This window comes from Rattus norvegicus, chromosome 4, assembly GCF_036323735.1.
Source record: "Rattus norvegicus strain BN/NHsdMcwi chromosome 4, GRCr8, whole genome shotgun sequence".
Taxonomy (NCBI): Eukaryota; Metazoa; Chordata; class Mammalia; order Rodentia; family Muridae; genus Rattus; species Rattus norvegicus.
In genome coordinates, this window is record NC_086022.1 from 26,192,036 (window position 1) to 26,211,158 (window position 19,123).

The 19,123-nt window shown below is 43.1% G+C and overlaps 1 protein-coding gene and 1 long non-coding RNA gene across 8 annotated transcripts in view; one reads left to right on the plus strand and one right to left on the minus strand.

Annotated features, from left to right (window-relative positions):
• Positions 1-5,670: 5,670 nt before the first annotated feature.
• Positions 5,671-19,123, minus strand: part of Abcb1b (ATP-binding cassette, sub-family B member 1B) — an 82,451-nt gene continuing 68,998 nt past the window's right edge. For 3 of the 4 annotated variants that reach the window (XM_039107052.2, XM_017592469.3, XM_039107053.2), the window contains 4 exons: positions 18,575-18,772; positions 10,320-10,526; positions 7,716-7,862; positions 5,671-6,221 (listed from right to left, as the gene is read on the minus strand). In XM_039107052.2, coding sequence (XP_038962980.1) covers positions 6,021-6,221; positions 7,716-7,862; positions 10,320-10,526; positions 18,575-18,772 — 753 coding nt within the window. In that variant the 3' untranslated portion in view covers positions 5,671-6,020. The remainder of the gene's footprint in view (positions 6,222-7,715; positions 7,863-10,319; positions 10,527-18,574; positions 18,773-19,123) is intronic. The other variant, NM_012623.3, reaches the window with a different exon arrangement.
• On the plus strand, positions 6,124-16,367 carry LOC120102222 (uncharacterized). 4 transcript variants are annotated; one of them, XR_010066083.1, is made up of 5 exons: positions 6,128-7,759; positions 8,642-10,667; positions 11,596-13,905; positions 14,161-14,299; positions 14,881-16,367. It is a non-coding gene; the product is annotated as an uncharacterized LOC120102222 (long non-coding RNA). The 4 variants fall into 4 exon arrangements; XR_010066082.1 differs by having other exon boundaries at positions 6,129-7,759; positions 14,226-14,299; XR_005503423.2 differs by having other exon boundaries at positions 6,125-7,759; positions 8,642-8,762; positions 9,073-10,667; positions 11,596-16,367.

The window sequence follows — 19,123 nt, forward strand, 5'->3', positions numbered from 1 at the left end:
CTCCTCTCCCCATCCCCACTTGTTCTAACTTGGTTTTGATGAACTGTCTCCTTGTCCCTCTGTGTCATTCTGTCTCTGTCTATTTGTCTGTCTGCCCCCTCTCTTCTTCTTCTTCTCTCTCTCTCTCTCTCTCTCTCTCTCTCTCTCTCTCTCTCTGTGTGTGTGTGTGTGTGTGTGTGTAGGCAGAATTATAAGGCTTTAGCTAAGAATACTGTTGCTCTATCTTGTGTTAATTTCCAGGAAACCTGACACAAGGGCAGAGACAAACAGGACCAGAGTTTGGTACTTCCTGCCCCTTTGCTGTATGCTCAGGGGGTTGCCAACCTCGGTAGCACAGTGCTGTAAAGTGATCCTCCCTTTCAAAGGTCTGCTAACCTGGAGCACCAGGGTTCTGAGCTGAGTAAGCAAAACTGGATTTTTATAAAAGGACTTGCTATGGGATCTGAAGATAAATGGGTGCTTTGTATATCAGAACAGGTTGAAGCTCGAATTGGCTGGAACTTCAGAGGCTGATGCTGGTGAGTCAAACAGAGGGCCGCCGCTGTTCAGAGTCCTGCCTCACTGGATAACTTTTGAAATGGAACAACAGAAATCAAGCCCAGGCTAGAAAAGGAATATACTCACCAGATGAACCCGCCTGTATTTCGTGGGTGTCCTGAAAGCCTGTATCAGTCAGGGTTCTTTAGACAAACAAAACTTACAGAATGAATCCATATATGGATACAGAAAGTAGATTTATTAGAGTGACTTACAGGCTATGGTCCAGCTAGTCCAAAAATGGCTTTCTCCCAATAGAAAGTTCAAGAATCCAGTACTTGTTCAGTCAACAAGGCTGGTTGTATCAGTTGGTATTCACTACACTCTGGAACCCTGAAGAAGCAATCCCCAGTGTCGGTGAAGCAAGAGCAGAAGCAAGCATGCAGAGAGCAGAGGTCTTTCCCTTCCTTGTCCTCTATGTAGGCTGCCATGAGAAGGTGTGGCCCAGATTTAGGATAGTTCTTCCCACCTTGAGCGATTGGGATATAAGGTAAGTCTTCCTACCTTATGATCCAATTAACTAAAAATACCCTACAGGTGTGCTTAGTGACTTGACTTTTTAGTTAATTCCAAAATGTAGTTGACAACCATGAATAGCTGTCACAGGGCCACGCCTTGAATACCTGTGTTCATGTAAACAAGTTCTTTTTCTAATGGAGTACCTCAGCTCTGTCAGTCACAGCACCATCTCAACAAGTCTTTATCTTTCCTCCATCATGTCCAACTTGTTTAATATATATCATATATGATATGTGATGTATAATACATGATATATTATATTACATATATGTCATTATATATCACACTATATATTATATCACATGATATATAATATATAGTGTGATATATAATGACATATAATATACATATTATATAATATAATCACATATAATATGACATATTACATATGCATCATACATAATATTCTTAATGACATATAACATATATGACAATACTATATAATGATATAGTACATAATAATAAATAATAATATATTGTAATATTCTAATATAGTATAGTATATAGTGTAGTATATGTATTTTTTAGCCTTTTGCTGTATTTGAGGAAGCTGTGCTCTTTTTATCTCCTTTGCTTATTCTCTGGTCTTTGCTCCACTCTACTAACTTTGTGTCTCCTTGTTTTTCAGGTTCTTGGATTGCATTGTGGGATAGTGTTCACTGCTTTTGCCCCTCTTCTCCCCCATTTTGCAGTATTTGGCTTTGGGTCAGGGACTCAAACACACTATAGGAGTTCTTTCACCACTGATTGGTATCCGCAGCCCCCAAGTGGCCCCTTATGCTGCTTCTGTTTATACCAGATGCTTTGGGTTGTTGGGTGTCTATTCCTATTTGGTGGAATAATTTTAAACAGTGTTTTTCATTCGGTAGAGTATTGTGAGGTCTCCATGCATTTGTATTTTCTACGGCGTCTTCTGCTGATTTCTGGTTGCGTTTAATGGTGGTAATTGTTCTTACTTCATTTTGCTAAAGTTTATTGAGGTTTGTTTTGTTGCATAGTATAAGAAATACTCTGGAAAATGTCCCATGTGCTGACGAAAGGTTTATTCTGCAGCTGTTTGGTGAACAGTTCTGTAAACAGCTTTCAGATTCTGCTGGTCTACAGTGTAGCTACAAAGTTTCTTGGCCATTTTTTCCTTTTTGGTTTGGTTTGATGTGGCCAGTAAAACAGGTGTTGAAGACTCATTATTGTTTCTTAGAGCTCCTCTGTCTTTACATAGCTAATAATGTTTGCCTTATATTGCTATATGAGGTGAACATCATTTTAAGTTGTCATATCTCATCATGTGGCCCTTGGAGTGTTACCTCGTGACCCTCCTGTCCCTTGCAGTTCTGTCTTTATGTCTGCTTTGTACAAATGTACCTAGCCCAGGGTGCTTTTGATGATTATGTGTATAGATATCTTTGTACACCCTTTCACTTAGGGAACACTTTTCTTTTTTTCTTTATTGAACTGATCTGTGTCTTTTACTTCTAACAATTTAGTCCATTACATTCATTTAGAAATGACCTAAAAAGGTTTACTCCTGCTTAGTTAATTCTGTGGGCCATGTAATGGATGAGACAATAAAAAAGTGTTTGCCATTCTTTTGATTTACAGAATTTTCATCCCTTATATTTCTTTCGCTCCCCTCTCTTCCTCTCTCATTGACACTGGATCCTACTATGTAGCTTGGGAGGTGGGGTGGTCAGGAATTGATGATGCTCTGGCCTCCATCTTCTGATGGCTAGAGTTTGAGACTTATGCTCCCTTCCCTGGTTTAAGTAGCTCCCAGGTGTTCTTTCAGGTGTATTTTGTAAGGCTCCTCTGGAGGTGATGAACTCTCTTGGCATTGGCTTGTCTTGGGGTTTTACTTTTATTCCGTATTCTCTTGGCCTGTAATAATTCTGCTAAGAAGCTGCTGCTATTCTAATACCTTGTTGTTGGTATTCTGTCTAAGCTCCACCCCCACAGCTACCTGGCAGCAGCCAGGTATGCTCCGCCCCACAGTTGCCTAGCAACAGCCAGCTGGCCTGACCCTGTGAAAGGGGGCTGCTTGCTCTCTCTTACCCTCTCTTACTTCTCTCTTACTCTTTGTTCGCTGCTCTTGCCCCCTTCCCCATCCTACCCCCTCCACGTCCCCATTGGCCGGCCGCCTTTCCCATTGGCCGGCCGCCTTTCCGCTCTTCTACTCTTCTCTCATTAAACCTCTCCACATGGAACCGTGGTGGTGGGATGTGTTCTGTCCCTGCACGGACCGAAATTCGAAAACCTAATACTGGTGCTGAAACCCGGGATCGAACCAGGAACCCTAATACTTATCATGTCAACTTGGGGACCTACTGTGCTCCTGGATGCATAACCAAGAGAAGAGAGTTTCTGTTTTATTTGCCTGTTCTCTCTTCCATCTTTAGGTTCTGTAAAATACAGGAATCCACTCCCTGGAGAGTGGGCTCAGCCGAGAAGCAATGGCCTTGATCCAATCAGGCCTCCTCCCCCCTCCTCTCCCTGTCCCTTCATTTTGCCTCCCCAGGGCAGACACTTCCAGGAGAGGGACAGGCTTATCTTGGAAGCCCATTTTACTCAGAATTCAGTCTGTTGTAAATTAATATATAAGATTTATAGGGATTTAAGGACTCCTAAAGTTGAAAACAATTGACTAGGGTTGGGGTGTCAGCAGTCTGAGCTCCTTCCCCTAATGCAGAATTCCTGAAGCTGGTCCGCCCTTGCCACCTAATGCTCTTTGTCTTCTTTTGTCGACTGTCCCCAAGTATCCCTTTATCTTGCTGTGGGAGTCCTGAGCTGTTGGTGGCCACCTCTTATTTTATGTTTCAGGGCCTGTTTGGGGGCCCCTTGGTGCTAATCTGACTAACCTGGAGAAATCACAGTATAGACTCCCAGAACTGGGCTACAAACCTGTCCCTCCTGACCTTGGAGAAGGTGCTGGTATCTACTACTATGGGGTCTCTGGGTCTTTGCTACGCACTCTCTTGCCTGATGTGGGGCCTCGGCTGGGGATCAAGGATCACAATTTGTTGGCATGTTTTCTCCTACTCCCTGGGTTTCTACCCTAGGTCTCTGGGTTGTGCAGCTTCCTGGTTCTCCCTTGCTGCCACCTTCACTCTGACCAGTACCACTCACGCCAGAATGCAGCTACGGACTGCTTCTCTGTGGAGGCAAGGCAAGTTCTAGGTTCTCATTTGGCCATCTGGCCTGCTGTCCAGCTTAGCTTTGTAAAAGATTACACGCTATTCTAATTGGTGACTGCAATGAAAGCATTAACGCTTTTTATTTCATTTTAAAGAAACTCTCTTACGTTAAGATAAATAGATTTGATTTCTGTTTCTTTAAGGCACAGTTTTATTGTATCCTAGACTGGCTTGAGACTTGCTTTGCAGCAGGGGTGGCCTTCAACTCAAGATCCTCCTGCCTCAGCGCCTGGAGTCCTAGAATTACAGGTACGTGCCGTAATGCTCAACTATTGTTAACATTAAAGCTGTACACTTTTTGATATTATAGGCAATCTTAACTAAATTTCAAGAATTGACATTGCTATCTTGAAGCATGTGCTCACTTAAAACACCTGCTATGTTAGCATTTAAGTAAACAAGTATCACAATAAATATACCCTCTTTATCAGGAAGTCACTAAACTTTTGTTTTGTTTTGTTTTTTAACACATGGTTTCTCTGCGTAGCCCTGGCTATCCTGGAACTTGCTATGTAAACCAGGCTTAACCAGTATATTTTTTTTATTATTGAAATTTGCACATTTTTTGTCATGCAATTCTTGTTGGGAATGGCTTGATCATATAGCATTTGCTCATAGATTTCTTTTTTTTTAAAAAAGATTTGTTTATTTATCATATATGAGTACACTGTAGCTGTCCTCAGACACACCAGAAAAGGACATCAGATCTTACTACAGATGGTTGTGAGCCAACATGTGGTTGCTGGGATTTGAACTCAGGACCTCTGGAAGAGTAGTCAGTGCTCCCAACCACTGAGCCATCTCTCCAGCCCCACCTTGATTTCTTTTTACGAGCATTTTATGTATCGAGGATAACATTTACCCTAATAAATATGTCCCCGGAGCTTGTGATCCTCACTCCCATTTACTGTGTCAGGGTTAAGCTTTTTGAGATGTTCTCTTGTTTGTATCATGATGGGTTGAGAATCGTGCATATTTTAAACATCTCTAGTCAGGTAGGCCAGCTTTGGAAGAGACCAAGTACTAGAAACAATGGGGAATCAAGGAGTAATTAAACTTATAAACTTATAAAAGCATTGGGATCCCTGAAGGGCTCTTTTGTAGAGCAATACAACACATTTAAGGTGCATGTGAGCAATGTATACTTCATAACTGAACCTCATTTCACTTCCCACTAACTGGATGCTGGGTTTGCAAGCAGCCAGTAATGGCGATGTGGAGTTCAGTGGGCAAGTCCGAGAAGCAGCTATACAGTGGCTTTGTGCGGAAAGGCATCCCAACGGAAATTACTTAAATTGCTTAACCATCCCACAAAAAAAAAAAAAAAAAATCGAGAGGTTCTTAAAACCCACTTTTCCTGAAAGCTGAAATTATTTATGGCACTCTACTTGGAAGAATAGATAAATTCAGATGTTCAACAGATGACTCCAATTATATGAAAATTTAATTTTTATAGGCAATTTAAAAAAATAGTGCTTTTTACAGCCTTTATGATCATTTAAGGGAATAGGGTAGAAATTAAAAAAACTGAAACAAAACTACACATTTCTTTTTAAAAAAAACTATATGTTCTCTTGAATCACATAATACAATTAAAAAATGTGGCCCTGTTTAATGATTTTTTTTTCAATTTCGGTTCATTTAATTATGAAGTCTCTGAAGGCTTCTCGTCTTGATGAAATTACCTTTAACAGTGCTTTTAACCTTTTAACTTTGGTTACGTGCCATGTTTGAACACCAATATTAGAAATACTTAGCACCTCAAATACTCCCAGCTCATGAGCGCTTTGCTCCAGCCTGAACCATCGAGAAATAGATGCCTTTCTGGGCCAGCAGCTGCTGGTGGGTGCCGTGCTCCTTGACCTGGCCGTTCTGAATCACCACGATCAAGTCTGCGTTCTGGATGGTGGACAGGCGGTGCGCGATCACAATGCAGGTGCGGCCTTCCCTGGCTTTGTCCAGCGCTTCCTGGACGACCTGTTTCACAGTCGCACCAAAGAGTTAATGATGGAAACGGCCCTCTTCCCACAGATCCCCCTCCATAACCAGACCCAGGATTTTCCCAGTCTGTCCTTCAGTTGTGTTGTAAAAACTACGAGGATTCTATCTTATGGAACCCAGAATGCCTGGTACCACGTGAACGAAGAACAGCCTGTGCTGGCAGGGGTGAGGAGGGAGAACCTCTAGGGAGCTGGCAGGAGTGAGAACTGGGACATTCACTGTGGAAATCAGCGTGGGAGATCCTCACAGCAAAGACAGAAACATACTCATACCTGCACCTGGGCATGTCCCTAAAGGTTCCGACTCACCACCGTAGCTATTAGCATATCTGAGTTTATGTGTTGTTTATAAACTACCCTAGGGAGCCAGGCTAGATGCACAAGAACAGATGGATGAACAAGGAAAATGTGGAACACGTACACGACAAAGCTTTATTCTGCCATAAGGGAGAATTAAATGCTGCCATCTGAAGGAAAGTGGGATTGGAGATAGCATGTTAAAAGACATAAAGCAGACCCAGAAAGACCAATGCCACTTGTTTTCTCATACATGGAATTTCTATTTAAAGGTATATAGTATATATGATATTAAGGTAGAAGGGAGATTCTGTGGTGCTTGTAAAGGTTCAAAGGGAGAAGAGGAGAAGAACAGAGGATAGCAAGGTGTGAGGAAAACATAATATTGTTTGTTTTCTTTCTGGTGTGACAATAGCTAGATACGCTTTACATATAAAATACATCTATCTTTAGTGTGAAAATAGAAAGGGAACCATTTGGTGGGATGATGGATGGAGGAAGGTAATCAGGATGTAAATATGAACAAAGTAAATGATTAAAAATGTATAAAATTTAACAAAGTCCTTATTTTGTACAATAAAAAAAATTAACAAACAGTTTAAAAAAACCAGTGGTATAAGTGAACTATAACATAAACTTTAGAGACTAAGGGGTCTACCACATCAGGACAGAAAAAGAGTGAGTTTAGATTAGATCTGAGATAGAAGGTATCTAATATTAAGGTAAGGGCAGTAAATACCCAACCATTTAAAAACACTCGTTGTGCCTTGCCACATAACACAGGAAGCTGGGGCACCAGACAAAGCCATCACAGCAGGCAGAAAACATCTCTTGACCATCTATCTGCCTTTCAGATAGCTCATCCCTTTCTCAAGCTGGAAGGCAGCAGCAGTGGCCCTCTTAGGGCACTGTCAGACTCCGACCATCTCACCTTCAGCTCCTCACAGGCTACAGAGCTGTTGCCTGCAGGAGCAGACTGACGCCAGCATGCGGACTGTGGGTGGAGCACCGAGGAAAACACGGGGTTCATGACTAATCTGCCTCTCATCACTGGAGGTCTCCTAAGTGCCAGCGGCAGACATGTTTAAGCTCCATTGGGAGCCACCATGAGCAACAGCTGTCTGGAGCAGTGTCCTCTACTAAGGCAGAGAAAGAGCCCGACTTAAGTCCTCACCTTTTCACTCTCCGTATCCAGAGCTGATGTCGCTTCATCCAGAAGTAAGATGTGAGGCTGTCTGACGAGGGCGCGCGCGATGGCGATGCGCTGCTTCTGCCCGCCCGACAGCTGAGTCCCTTTGTCTCCCACTCTGGTGTTGTATTTCTGTGAACGGAAGTTGGTTGTTAGGAAGATAGAGCTGACGGCAAACTGCAAACACAGTTCGATCACTGCAAATAGGATAATTAGATAAATTTAGTCTCGGAGGCTGAAAATAGGCTTCCGGGAAGCTAAACAAATCAGGAAAAGGTTCTAATTGGGAGGCTTAATGGTTCTTTTTTTTGAAAACAGATATTTGGGCTCGAAAATTATATGCTTTAGTGTAAATAAACCCAGCTTTCTCTGTTCAAGAATATGGCAAGTCCATTATCTTCCATTTCCTGGCTTTTTATATTTGGTAGGAGAAAGGAAATGATTGAAACAGCTGCACACAAAAACAGAAACATCTTGTCACCAGCAGGTGACACCCTCTGCATGATTAAATCCGGCAAAGAAATCCTTAGGAAATCCCCCCCCCCCTCTCTCTGTATGTCTATTTACATTTAAACTATTTTAATGTGTCAAGGAATTCCACCAAGCTTAAAACAGACCGTTCTTTATGCAAGTCTAGAGTTTTTAAAAAATCATTTCCCTATCATCTCAACAGCAGAGAACTGTAACAAATTATTATATACAATGACAAAGTCACGGGCCAAAAGATGGCATAACATCAGAAAGCAGGAGAGGATGCTACAGCATGTGTAACCGGAAAACTCACTACCTTGTTATTTGCAAGCCTGTGGCAGGTTAGAATTAGTCACACATACAGCTCTGATTCATGTGACTTTGACTGTGAAAGTCATGTTCTCTATAAGGGTGCCATTTTTATTTATTTTGTTTGGCAGTTCCAGTTCTATGGTGGGCAGAACAAGGCCTGCATCTGTGGTGGGGATGGAAAGATGCTTGAAACAGGCTCCTGAGCGACTGCTGCCCCAGCATCCAGCACATTGACGTGTCCTGCCTCGGGTGAGTGCAGGGCTACCAGACCACAGTGATCGGTGACCTTTAGGGAGCAGAGAAGATGGTGCTATTAACTCTGTAGGTGGGAGGAGGACACAGGCTGCAGCAGAGTAAGGTGGGGTCTAGGACTAACCACCCAGAAGCAGATGCTTAGACCATGGGGCTTAGTGACAGAGAGATGGATCAGGAGTCCAGAAAAGCAGGTCCCGTGGAAGATGTTTACTCTGCTGTGTCTTCTATTCTGTCATCTGGGACTTAAATATCAAATTTCTGGGCTTGACTGACATGTTTTTGTTCTCTTTTTTTTCTCCTTCAGAAGAGCTAATCTAGAGACTGAAAAATCTGTTTTTCTACCAACTTCTAAGGCGAAGATTCAGACTTTGACAAGCGGCGAATCTCATTAGTAAAGGGGTCTGTAGGCTTGTACTTTGAGTCGTCCAACCTCAAAAGTCAACCACCCATGGCTGGACTACACTGAGTAGGGCAAGGGGACAGATCTCCTTCCAGGTCATGTGCTCAGGAGGAGCAGTTACCTGTGGAAGGACCACACGGCAAGGGATACCTTGGGAAGAGATAGGGCCACTGTTCGCCCCATCCTTGCCTGCAAGGCGTCAGCTTCCATGCGGGTTTGGGGCCATCAAATCTTATTCTACAGAGGTCCTGTCATGTAATGGTAACTTAACTGGTAATAATGGAAGAAAGTATAGTATTTGGGTAAGACTTGGGGCTGGAGAGATAGCTCAGTAGTTAAAAGTACTGGCTGCTCTTTAGAGGACCCAGATAAATTTCCAGAACATACATACATGGTAGCTTACAACTGTCTATAACTCCCATCCCATGATATCCGAAGCCTTCTGGCTTCTCTACACACCAGGCCTGAACGTGGTATACAGGCACACATGCAGGTAAAACAACCGGGTACGCAAGATAAAAACAATAAAATTAAAATAACTAAAAGAGGTTAACAGAGGGCCAGAAGTCCTATTTATCAAACTCATTGGAGGAATGAGAGGATGTCCACAGGACAATAACCTAGGGAACATTTTAATAACCAACTTCATAAGTACAGCCTGGGGCCCACAAAACACAATGGTAAGACACTGTACAATACCACGGTCTTCTCAATGACTCAGCCCTAATTAGAGAGGCCTGTATCTGGCATCAATCCAGCTGTCAGCCTGGAGTAAGTCCAGAATGAGGTTTGATGCTTGTAAAAGGAGCTGCAAAGCGGTGGATGAAAGGAAAATGAAGAATGGGGATAGATGGACAGGGCTGCTCCAGGAGACACAGATATCCTGGACCTTCGCTCAGACTTGAAGGAAGGGGATTATCTCCCTGAAGGGGTGGGGCCTCCAGTCTGGAAGCTATAGATCCATAGCAGGCCTCCTCCTAGACAGTTCCTGAATAAATGTGACACTTTGTTCCTGCCTCCCCAGGACTCACAGGATCAGGTAAACTTAACACCTTGCAGACAGGGGAGATGTGGCCGGATCTGTGTATACATGTGGATATGTTTTGGCTGCTAACTTTTCTTTGGTCATCCTAATCCAGAGAGAGACATACCTCAGGCAGTGAGTCGATGAACTGGTGGATGTTGGCCTCCCTGGCGGCCCTCACGATCTCCTCATGAGACACGACACGGCTGTTGTCTCCGTAGGCGATGTTCTCGGTGATGCTGCAGTCAAACAGGATGGGCTCCTGGGACACAATGCCCAGGTGGGCGCGGAGCCACTGGACGTTGAGTTGTTTTATTTCTTTGCCATCTAGAAACTGAAAGCAAGGGTTCACGGATCAGCTTCAGGACCAGTATCATTCAGATTTAGCAAAAATCACCACCATTACTTCATACTTTACAACTGGGGCTGCCACGAGAGGAAAGAAGTCTTGCTCACTTTACCTTGGAGGTTTAAGGTTTGTTCAAGAATACCATAACTGTACACTCTAAGAAAGTACCCGTTTCTCATGTTTCAACCCTGTTTTTTTCATTTACATAGTAATAAGCAGAAAATTGACCCTCCTTCCAAAAATATCCATGTCCCAGTCCCTCGAAACTGTGAACATATATTGGCAAAGAGGCATTGAAGTAGCATTTTGAATCATGTGCAGACATTAGTATGCTACTAATTGGCTAACTCTAAAAACACAATGATTGTCCCCATTGTCTTGGGGTAGCCCATGTATTCCTGGAGTTCTTAACTGTGTAAAGGGGACAGGAACAGGCTATCCTGAGGTGTGTGGCATGAAAAGACTTGGCCAGCAACTGCCAGCTTTGAAGATGGAGGAAGGGGCCCTGACTTAGGCAAAGCAGAGCAGGCCGTCTCTTGTGGTCCCAAGAAGGTATGCTACACCGTGGTCATTTGTATGTTAGCACAGTGAGAGCTATTGGAAAGGCTCAAAAGCTTACAGCAGTGTGTGTGTGTGTGTGTGTGTGTGTGTGTGTGTGTGTGTGTGTGTGTGTGTGTGATGCAGGATGGACAGATAGACAAGAATATAGAAGGATTCATGGTATATTCAACACTGAGCCAAGAGTAGGAAAGAAAGGGCCACCTTCCTCCTACATCACTGGTTCTAACCTATCATGACCATGTTGGGGTTGAGCAATGTTTTCACAAGGGTTGCCACTGGAAAACACAGATATTTATATTACAATTCATAACAGTAGCAGAATTACAGTTATGAAGTAGCAACAAAAATAATTTTGTGGTTGGGAGTCACCACAATGAGAGGTACTGTATTAAAGGGTCACAGCATTAGGAAGATTGAGAACCAATGAGTTAGATGCACAGGAGCGAGGGAGGCCCCTGCATAGATTTACTGATAAAATCCTTTTCTGATACAGGTATGCCGACTAAACAGATCTCATTTGTGGGAGAAAAAAAAAAGGCATTCAAATGAGGGAGCTGTTAATGGCTTCTAAAGAAGACCCCAGTACCCCAGCTTTGGATAGCCAAATAATGATGCTAAGGATGAACTGGCTCCTATATGTTTTCTGCATGCCTTGTGAGTGGCTGTGCCTCTAGGACAGCACTGGCCAGAGCGAGGATAGAACTCTGCCATGGGGATGCATTTCTACTTGTGAGACTGGCAGTTACAAGGATAGAAGGCATACTATGACCTTGCTGGGGCTAACTAAGCTCTGTTGCCATGGAAACCACTCTGGGCATCTACTCTCCTAGCTTCCTAAACATTTGAGTAAGTCAAAGTCCAGAATAAAGGGTGGAGATAGGCAGTGAGAATCACGAAAGCCCGTGACAGGCATGGTAGCACAAGCCTACTACCCCAACGCTAAGGTGGTTGAGGTGACCGCTGGAAGGTGGAGTCATCCTCAGCTGCGTGCCAAGTTCTAGACCAGTGTGAACTGTAGAGCAAGGCTCTGTCTCAAAACAAATACTCAAGAAAGGAATCCATATTAGACCACAGCTATGCTAGATTGAGGGAGGATCGCATCTTAGAAGTGGAAATCTGAAGACATAATCCTTAAAGTTTATTCTGTGTCTATATCCCTGGGAGCAAAACATGTTATCCCACAGGCAAGTCTGAATGGTTCCTGTAAGTTTTGAGGAATTCGTACATTTCACCAGATACAATCAAACTTTTGGCCCTAATTATAACTGTAAAACACACAGGTTTGGGAACTATTTAAAGCCATGCTGGTTGAAGCATCCGTCCTCTAAGAAACACGAGTTTGGAAGCCCAGAATATGAAATGCGTTCAAGTACAGCTTCTGTGGTAGATGCACACCAGTGGTCTGATGGAAGATCTGGAAATTCTGGAGAATTCATGAAAATTGCTCACAAGATCCAAGCCCAAGGGCAGGTCTATGTAGGGAAGTAAAACTTGGTAAGGAATAATGTAAGGCTAGTCAAGGTAATTAGCTCTTTCTACTACTACAGCCCCCAACAACTACTGCTCACTAGTGCAGTAACTGAGGGCTGCATGTGGATTATTTGCAATGTATGTACTCTGAAATTAAGAAAAGACATCAAGAACTAAAAATATTTTAGGTTCTGAGATAAGCAAAATGCATGTACTCTCTCCTTTGTCTTCACACCTCTTAGGGTCACTGTCACCCTCACTGTGGTGCATGGGATAGATTGGAGAGGGAGAAAGGCAAGGCCAGGAGCACTCAAGTTAATAAAAGCCAGGCTGTAGGGCTTTCAAGTACCGGTAAATACTGGCTGTTCAACAGCATTCTGTGTGGGAGGGAGGCCAGGCTGCAACCAGGAAGCTCTCCCTCGTAAGTCAGTTGCTAAGAAAGGAAGAGTCCTCAATCTAAGACTTCGGTATCCAGATTTTGTTATCACTATTTTTTAACTGCGTTTGAAATACTCCTTTTCTGCTCCACTATGTTCATAGCAGCCTTATTTATAATAGCCAGAAGCTGGAAAGAACCCAGATGTCCTTCAACAGATGAATGGATACAGAAAATGTGGTACATCTACACAATGGAGTACTACTCAGCTATTAGAAACAATGACTTCATGAAATTCATAGGCAAATGGATGGAACTAGAAAATATCATCCTGAGTGAGGTAACCCAATCACAGAAAAACACACATGGTATGCACTCATTGATAAGTGGATATTAGCCCAAAAGCTCGAATTACCCAAGATGCAATCCACAAACAACATGAAGCTCAGGGAGAAGACCAAACTGTGGATACATCAGTCCTTCTTAAAAAGGTGAACGAAATACTCACGGGAGGAAATACAGGGACAAAGAGTGGAGCAGAGACTGAAGGGAAGACTGTCCAGAGACTGCCCCATCTGGGGATCCATCCCACATGTTGCCACCAAACCCAGTCACTATTGCTGATACCAAGAAGTGCTTGCTGACAGGAGCCTGACATGGATGTCTCCTGAGAGGCTCTGCCAGAGCCTTACTGAAACAGATTAAGATGCTTTCAGCCAACCATCAGACTGAGCACGGGAACGCCAATGGAGGAGACAGAGAAAGGACTGAAGGAGCTGAAGGGGTTTGCAACTCCATAGAAAGAACAATAATATCAACCAACCAGACCCACTAGAGCTCCCAGGGACTAAACCACCAACCAGTGAGTACACATGGACAAACCCATGCTCCAGCCACATATGTAGCAGAGGATGGCACTGTCTGGCATCAAAAGGAGAAGTGCTTGGCCCTGTGAAGGTTTGTTTCCCCAGTGTAGGGGAATGCCAGGGTGTTGAGGTGAGAGTGGGTGGATGTGAGGGGGAGCATCCTCATAGGAGCAGGGGGAAGGGGATGGAAGGGGGGAACCAGGAAAGAGGATAACATTTGAAATTTAAATCCATACATTATCCAATTAGAAAAATATTTCTTTTTTTATTAAAATGTATTACCTATATTACTACTGTCCCTTTTTCCCATAATAGTTTATCTTCTACTTTGATTTCTTTTTTATAGTATACCTAACTTCTACACACAAGAGAAAATCCAGTTTATATGACTTAACACTTGGCTCTCCACAGAACACTTCTTCAAGCGGGCAGTGGGGATGTTCCGGTGGGACTCGATGTAACAGAGCAACTAAAGTTGAGGGCAGGTAGGGAAGTGAGGAGCTAAGAGTACTGATAAGGGCACACTTCTCCAGGCGGGAGATAAGTAGAGCCTAGCAATTGTGTCAAAAGGCAAGTTGAAATTGAATAACTGTGTGTGCGTATGTGCGTGTGCATGTGTGTGTGTGTGTGTGTGTGTGTGTGTGTGTGTGTGCGCGCGCGCGCGCGTGCGTGCGTGTGTGTGTGATTGTGTGTGGTCCTCTAAGTCAAGTCCTCTTTTCAGTTCTTAAGACCAAATGATGGTCAACTGCACAATCATTTTCCACAGCAGTAAGAAGTAACTTTTGAGTTACCTATTAACACTAACAGAGTCACTAAGGGTCACTTAGAAACTAAAATGAACACATTGATCTACTGGGGATGCTTCTGCAAGGAGGCTGGCTGCTAGGAACCACATGCTGGCATCTTAAGGCTCTAGTACAATTCACAGAAGATGATAACGGGTATTCCTGGGGTGAACAAGAATACATTAGCTTCAGTGCATTTAGATAGTGTCTTGAGACATCACTGTACTAATTAACCAATCTTTACTTTTGTATTTTTTGTGTGTCTACCTTTACATATTAAGGACCAAAAAGTCAGTGGCTGGAGAGATGGTGGCACAGTGGTTAAGAGCACTCACTGCTCTTCGGAAGATCCTGAGTTCAATTCTGAGTACCCATATGGCATCTCACACCTGTCTGATACCGGGAGTGCAGATGTACATGCAAGTACCCATATACATAAAATTCACAAATAAATAAATAAGTCTTAGAACAAACAAACAAACAAACAGGCTCGAGACTCCTTCCCTGACTCCCTGTTTTTGGAAGCACACTTGATTCCACCTGTGAACATTACTGTGTAAAATTTGGGAGGCAGACAGCAACTCTCATTTAGCAGGAGTAGGCTGGTGGTGGGGTGGAAGATGGGAGTCCCTCCAACATCCGGAACGAGCTTGGTCTTATAGGTCAGGAACAGCTATAACACTGACATAATTCCCTGCAATGTCTGGGTCGTAGACTGCAGCAACAGTACAAATGGGAATCCATGGGAATCCAGCCTTCATTGAGTTCACTCATTCAGCTCAACAAAGAGTGAGCTCTCCTTTTATTGAATCTCTTGGATTTCTGTTTCCTGTACTGAACTGAAATGAATCTTGTCTATGTTGCAGATTATGCTCTCCTGATGTTTAGGCTTTTACAGAACCATCATTGTTCCTTACGTAACGATTTTACCATTTACTAAAGTTACAGTAAAGAATGGGATCTACGTCTGCACAAGGGCATGTCATTGTGTCGTCCCTTAAGGAATCACCTAGCCAAGAGAGCATCCCTAAGGAAGATGAGTTCATATGAAGTCATGCTAAAAAGATAGGAGGAATAAATATCCTGTAATGTATATTTTTCCTCCCTGGAATCTCTGCCTTTGGTGCAGTTGCTTCAGAGGTACCTTTTTGACTCAGAAATATGTAACTTTTCCTTTTTTTATTTATAATTGTGTTTTCAAATACTGTCTAGAACCCAAGTATGTTTTCTCTGGGGCTTTTTCACTCTTTCTATATAGCTTCCCACCTACCTTGTGGCTCTTTGTCTGCCATGGGCTGACCTCCATGCTGAGTTAACTCAACTGGCATGGCCTTTTCTCTTTCTCTTCTCCAGCTTCCTCCTCTGAGAAGCTGCAAGTGTACATCTTGTTTACCTTGGGAGAATGCCCCAACCAACTAGGAAGTTATTGTGACTATAATAAGATGCTATGAGATTTCGAAATCTTTCTTAAAATATAACAAAATTTGATAAACTGTTACTTCTGCTAGATTCCACTTTAACTGGCCTGCTTGCTACGCTGCACTTCCAAGCACAACCCACATTACCTCTTGTAATAAGTACAAGTTGTGTGGCTCTTTAGTATGCAAACCCTACACAGCCATTAAGAGCTAGCTCCAGGTCTCCTTTCTCTAATCAAACTCATACAAGTGTATTTTCCATCTTCCCAGTTAAAGTCACCATATGCTGTTCCTTTTAATTGTACTGTTACACACTGTTTAATAAAAGCTCATTGAGGACATTACTCAAAGTTCTTGTGGCTGACACTCTCTCCTTTAATTGCTTTGAAAGCGCTGAACCCTAACCACTACACAACCATGGAAGCTTCTAATTGCTTTAAATATAGCAAATACCTTTTAGAAGAGTGGTTCTCAACCTTCCTAATTCTGTGACCCTTTAATACAACTCCTCACGTTGTAGTGACCCCCAACCATAAAATTATTTCACTGCTACTTCATAACTGTAATCTTGCTACTGTTGTAGATATTATGAATCATAATTAAATATAAAATAAATATAAATATGATATGTGACCCCAAAGGGTCTCGACCCACAGGTTGAAACTGTTGTTTTAGAGTTCTGTTCTCAAATTTTAACAAAACTTAAATCATTGAATCGAACTCCAAAAAAGAAAATCACTTTTTAATAAAGTAAAAAGATGCAAAGCATTTATAACTTACAGAATAAACTTCATATGCTGGTTGGTTTTGTGTCAGTTTGACACAAACTAGAGTCATCAGAGAGGAAGGAGTCTCAACTGAGGAAATGTATCATGAGATCCAGCTATAAGGCATTTTCTCACTTAATGATCGATGGAGGAGGACCCAGCCCATGGTGGGTAGTGCTATCCCTGGGGTTCTGTTAGAAATCAGACTGAGCAAGTCACAGGAAACAAGGCCGTAAGCAGAACCTCTCCATGGCCTCTGTATCAGCTCTTGCTTCCAGGATTCTATTCTGTTTAACTTCCTGTCCTGACTTCCTTCAATGGTGAACAGTGCTGTGCATGTGTAAGCTGAATAAACCCTTTCCTCCCTAACTTGGTCTTTTTTTGGCCATGGTATTTCATTGCAGCAATATGAACCCTAACTAAGCCACTGAGTAAAGTATGATTGTTTTGAATAATTATGGTGTAGAAGTTTTAAAAGCCATGGATATCACATTGAAAAGTCTCCATTCATCCTCATCCTTTAGGGTAGTCAGGATCCCTTGGAGCTGATGGGAATCAATGTTTGGGTCATTGTCTTATCTCTGCAGTGGCTATAAGTGGCTCTATGGATAGCTTAATGCATACAGAATAACAATTTCCTGCTCTAAGTTGTCTCTTTGCATTCTTTTTCCTCTATCTCACTTCATTTCCTTAAATTCGCAGCCAAAATATGCTTCAGTTTCCTCCTTTTAAAATTATTTATTTTATTGGAGCTGGGGAATACCAGTACATGCCTTTAATCCCAGCACTTGAGTGGCAAAGGCAGATGTATGTCTGTGAGTTCAAGGCCAGCCTGGTCTACAGAGCTAGTTCCTGGACAGCCACGGTTTTACACACACACACACACACACACACACACACACACAAACACACACACACACACACACACCCAAACTCTGTCACAAATAAATAATAAATAAATAAGTAAATAAATAAATAAATAAAGGAATTTTTTTTACTTAATTTGTTTTTATGTATGCATGTGCCTTGGTGTTTATAAGTGTACCATGAGCACACAGGAGGACAAACAGGTCAAAAGAGGGAGTTGGATTCCCTGTCAATGGAGTTATAGCTGGTTGTGAACCACCCTGTGGGTGCTTGGAACTGAACCCAGATCCTCTGCAAGAGCCGTGAGCAGCCCTGACTGCTGAGCCCTCTCCTCAGGCCTCCAGATTCCTCCGTTTTGAAGTTGTTATCTCAAATGTCCCCTACTCTGCTGTTGTTCTTACCTCTTTCACTGTCAGCTGCTTCACAGTTCCCTAAATCTCCATGTTTCCTCCCTAGCTTCCTTCAGACCCACCAAGCTGTTTGCTGAAGTAGGAAGTGCTAGAAAAGCTCACTGATTTGGCCCCCTCAGATCGCCTTGTCTTCTCAGTTCTCAACTCATCCAACACCGTCCCCCATCCTCATTGGCATCTCCTTCTTGAAACACAGTAAGCGGCTTTAATCTCCTTGTCACTCCTACACCCCTTTTCTATTTCTCAAGCTACTCTAACATTTGATGCCTTTCTCATGCAAGGGCCGATGGGTGGAAAGTAGGCTCCTGTGAAGGAAAACAGGCACACTGTGGTGGAGAAGGTGTCTGGGGCAGATGGTGCACCGCAGACACCAAACTATAGCTGCAGGATGCTTCTCAGTGGGGTTATTATTTAAAGACATGGGGGGAAATGTGTCTTATAATCAAGAGTCAATAATATCCAGGCATTTGGATGATGAAAACTAAGATGATCTGAATACAAAAATATGCTCACCACTGTTCCAGCCATGGGGTTGTAGAAGCGCTCGAGCAGCTGGACCACCGTGCTCTTCCCGCAGCCACTGCTGCCCACCAGGGCGAGCGTCTGCCCCTTCTTCACCTCGAAGCTCAGTCCCTGAAGCACTGGGATGTTGGGTCGGGTGGGATAGTTGAACATGACTCCATTAAATTTCACATTTCCTTCTAACCAATTCTAGAATGAGAATAGCAATAGCTTATTTGATTATGTCAATATTGGAAACATGGAGTTAGAGCTGAGCCTAACTCCCTACAGCTGCCAGGCAGATCAAAAGGACCCACCTTTCCCTGGCTGCCAGGGCCGTTGTTAAGCACTGTTAAGCACTGTTAAGTGCTGTTAGCTCTGTGCTGAGTACTCATTAAGTCTTTACTGTACTCGGCCTTTGCACAAATGTCTAAAAGGGTCCAAAAATGGACTGTTTGACAGGCCCTCCCCTTGTCTGGCTTCCTTGAGCAGAAGGTTGCCAGCTAAGCTGCCTGAACTGCCCTCATGTAGACATTCATGGCTGCACTGAACCCACCATGA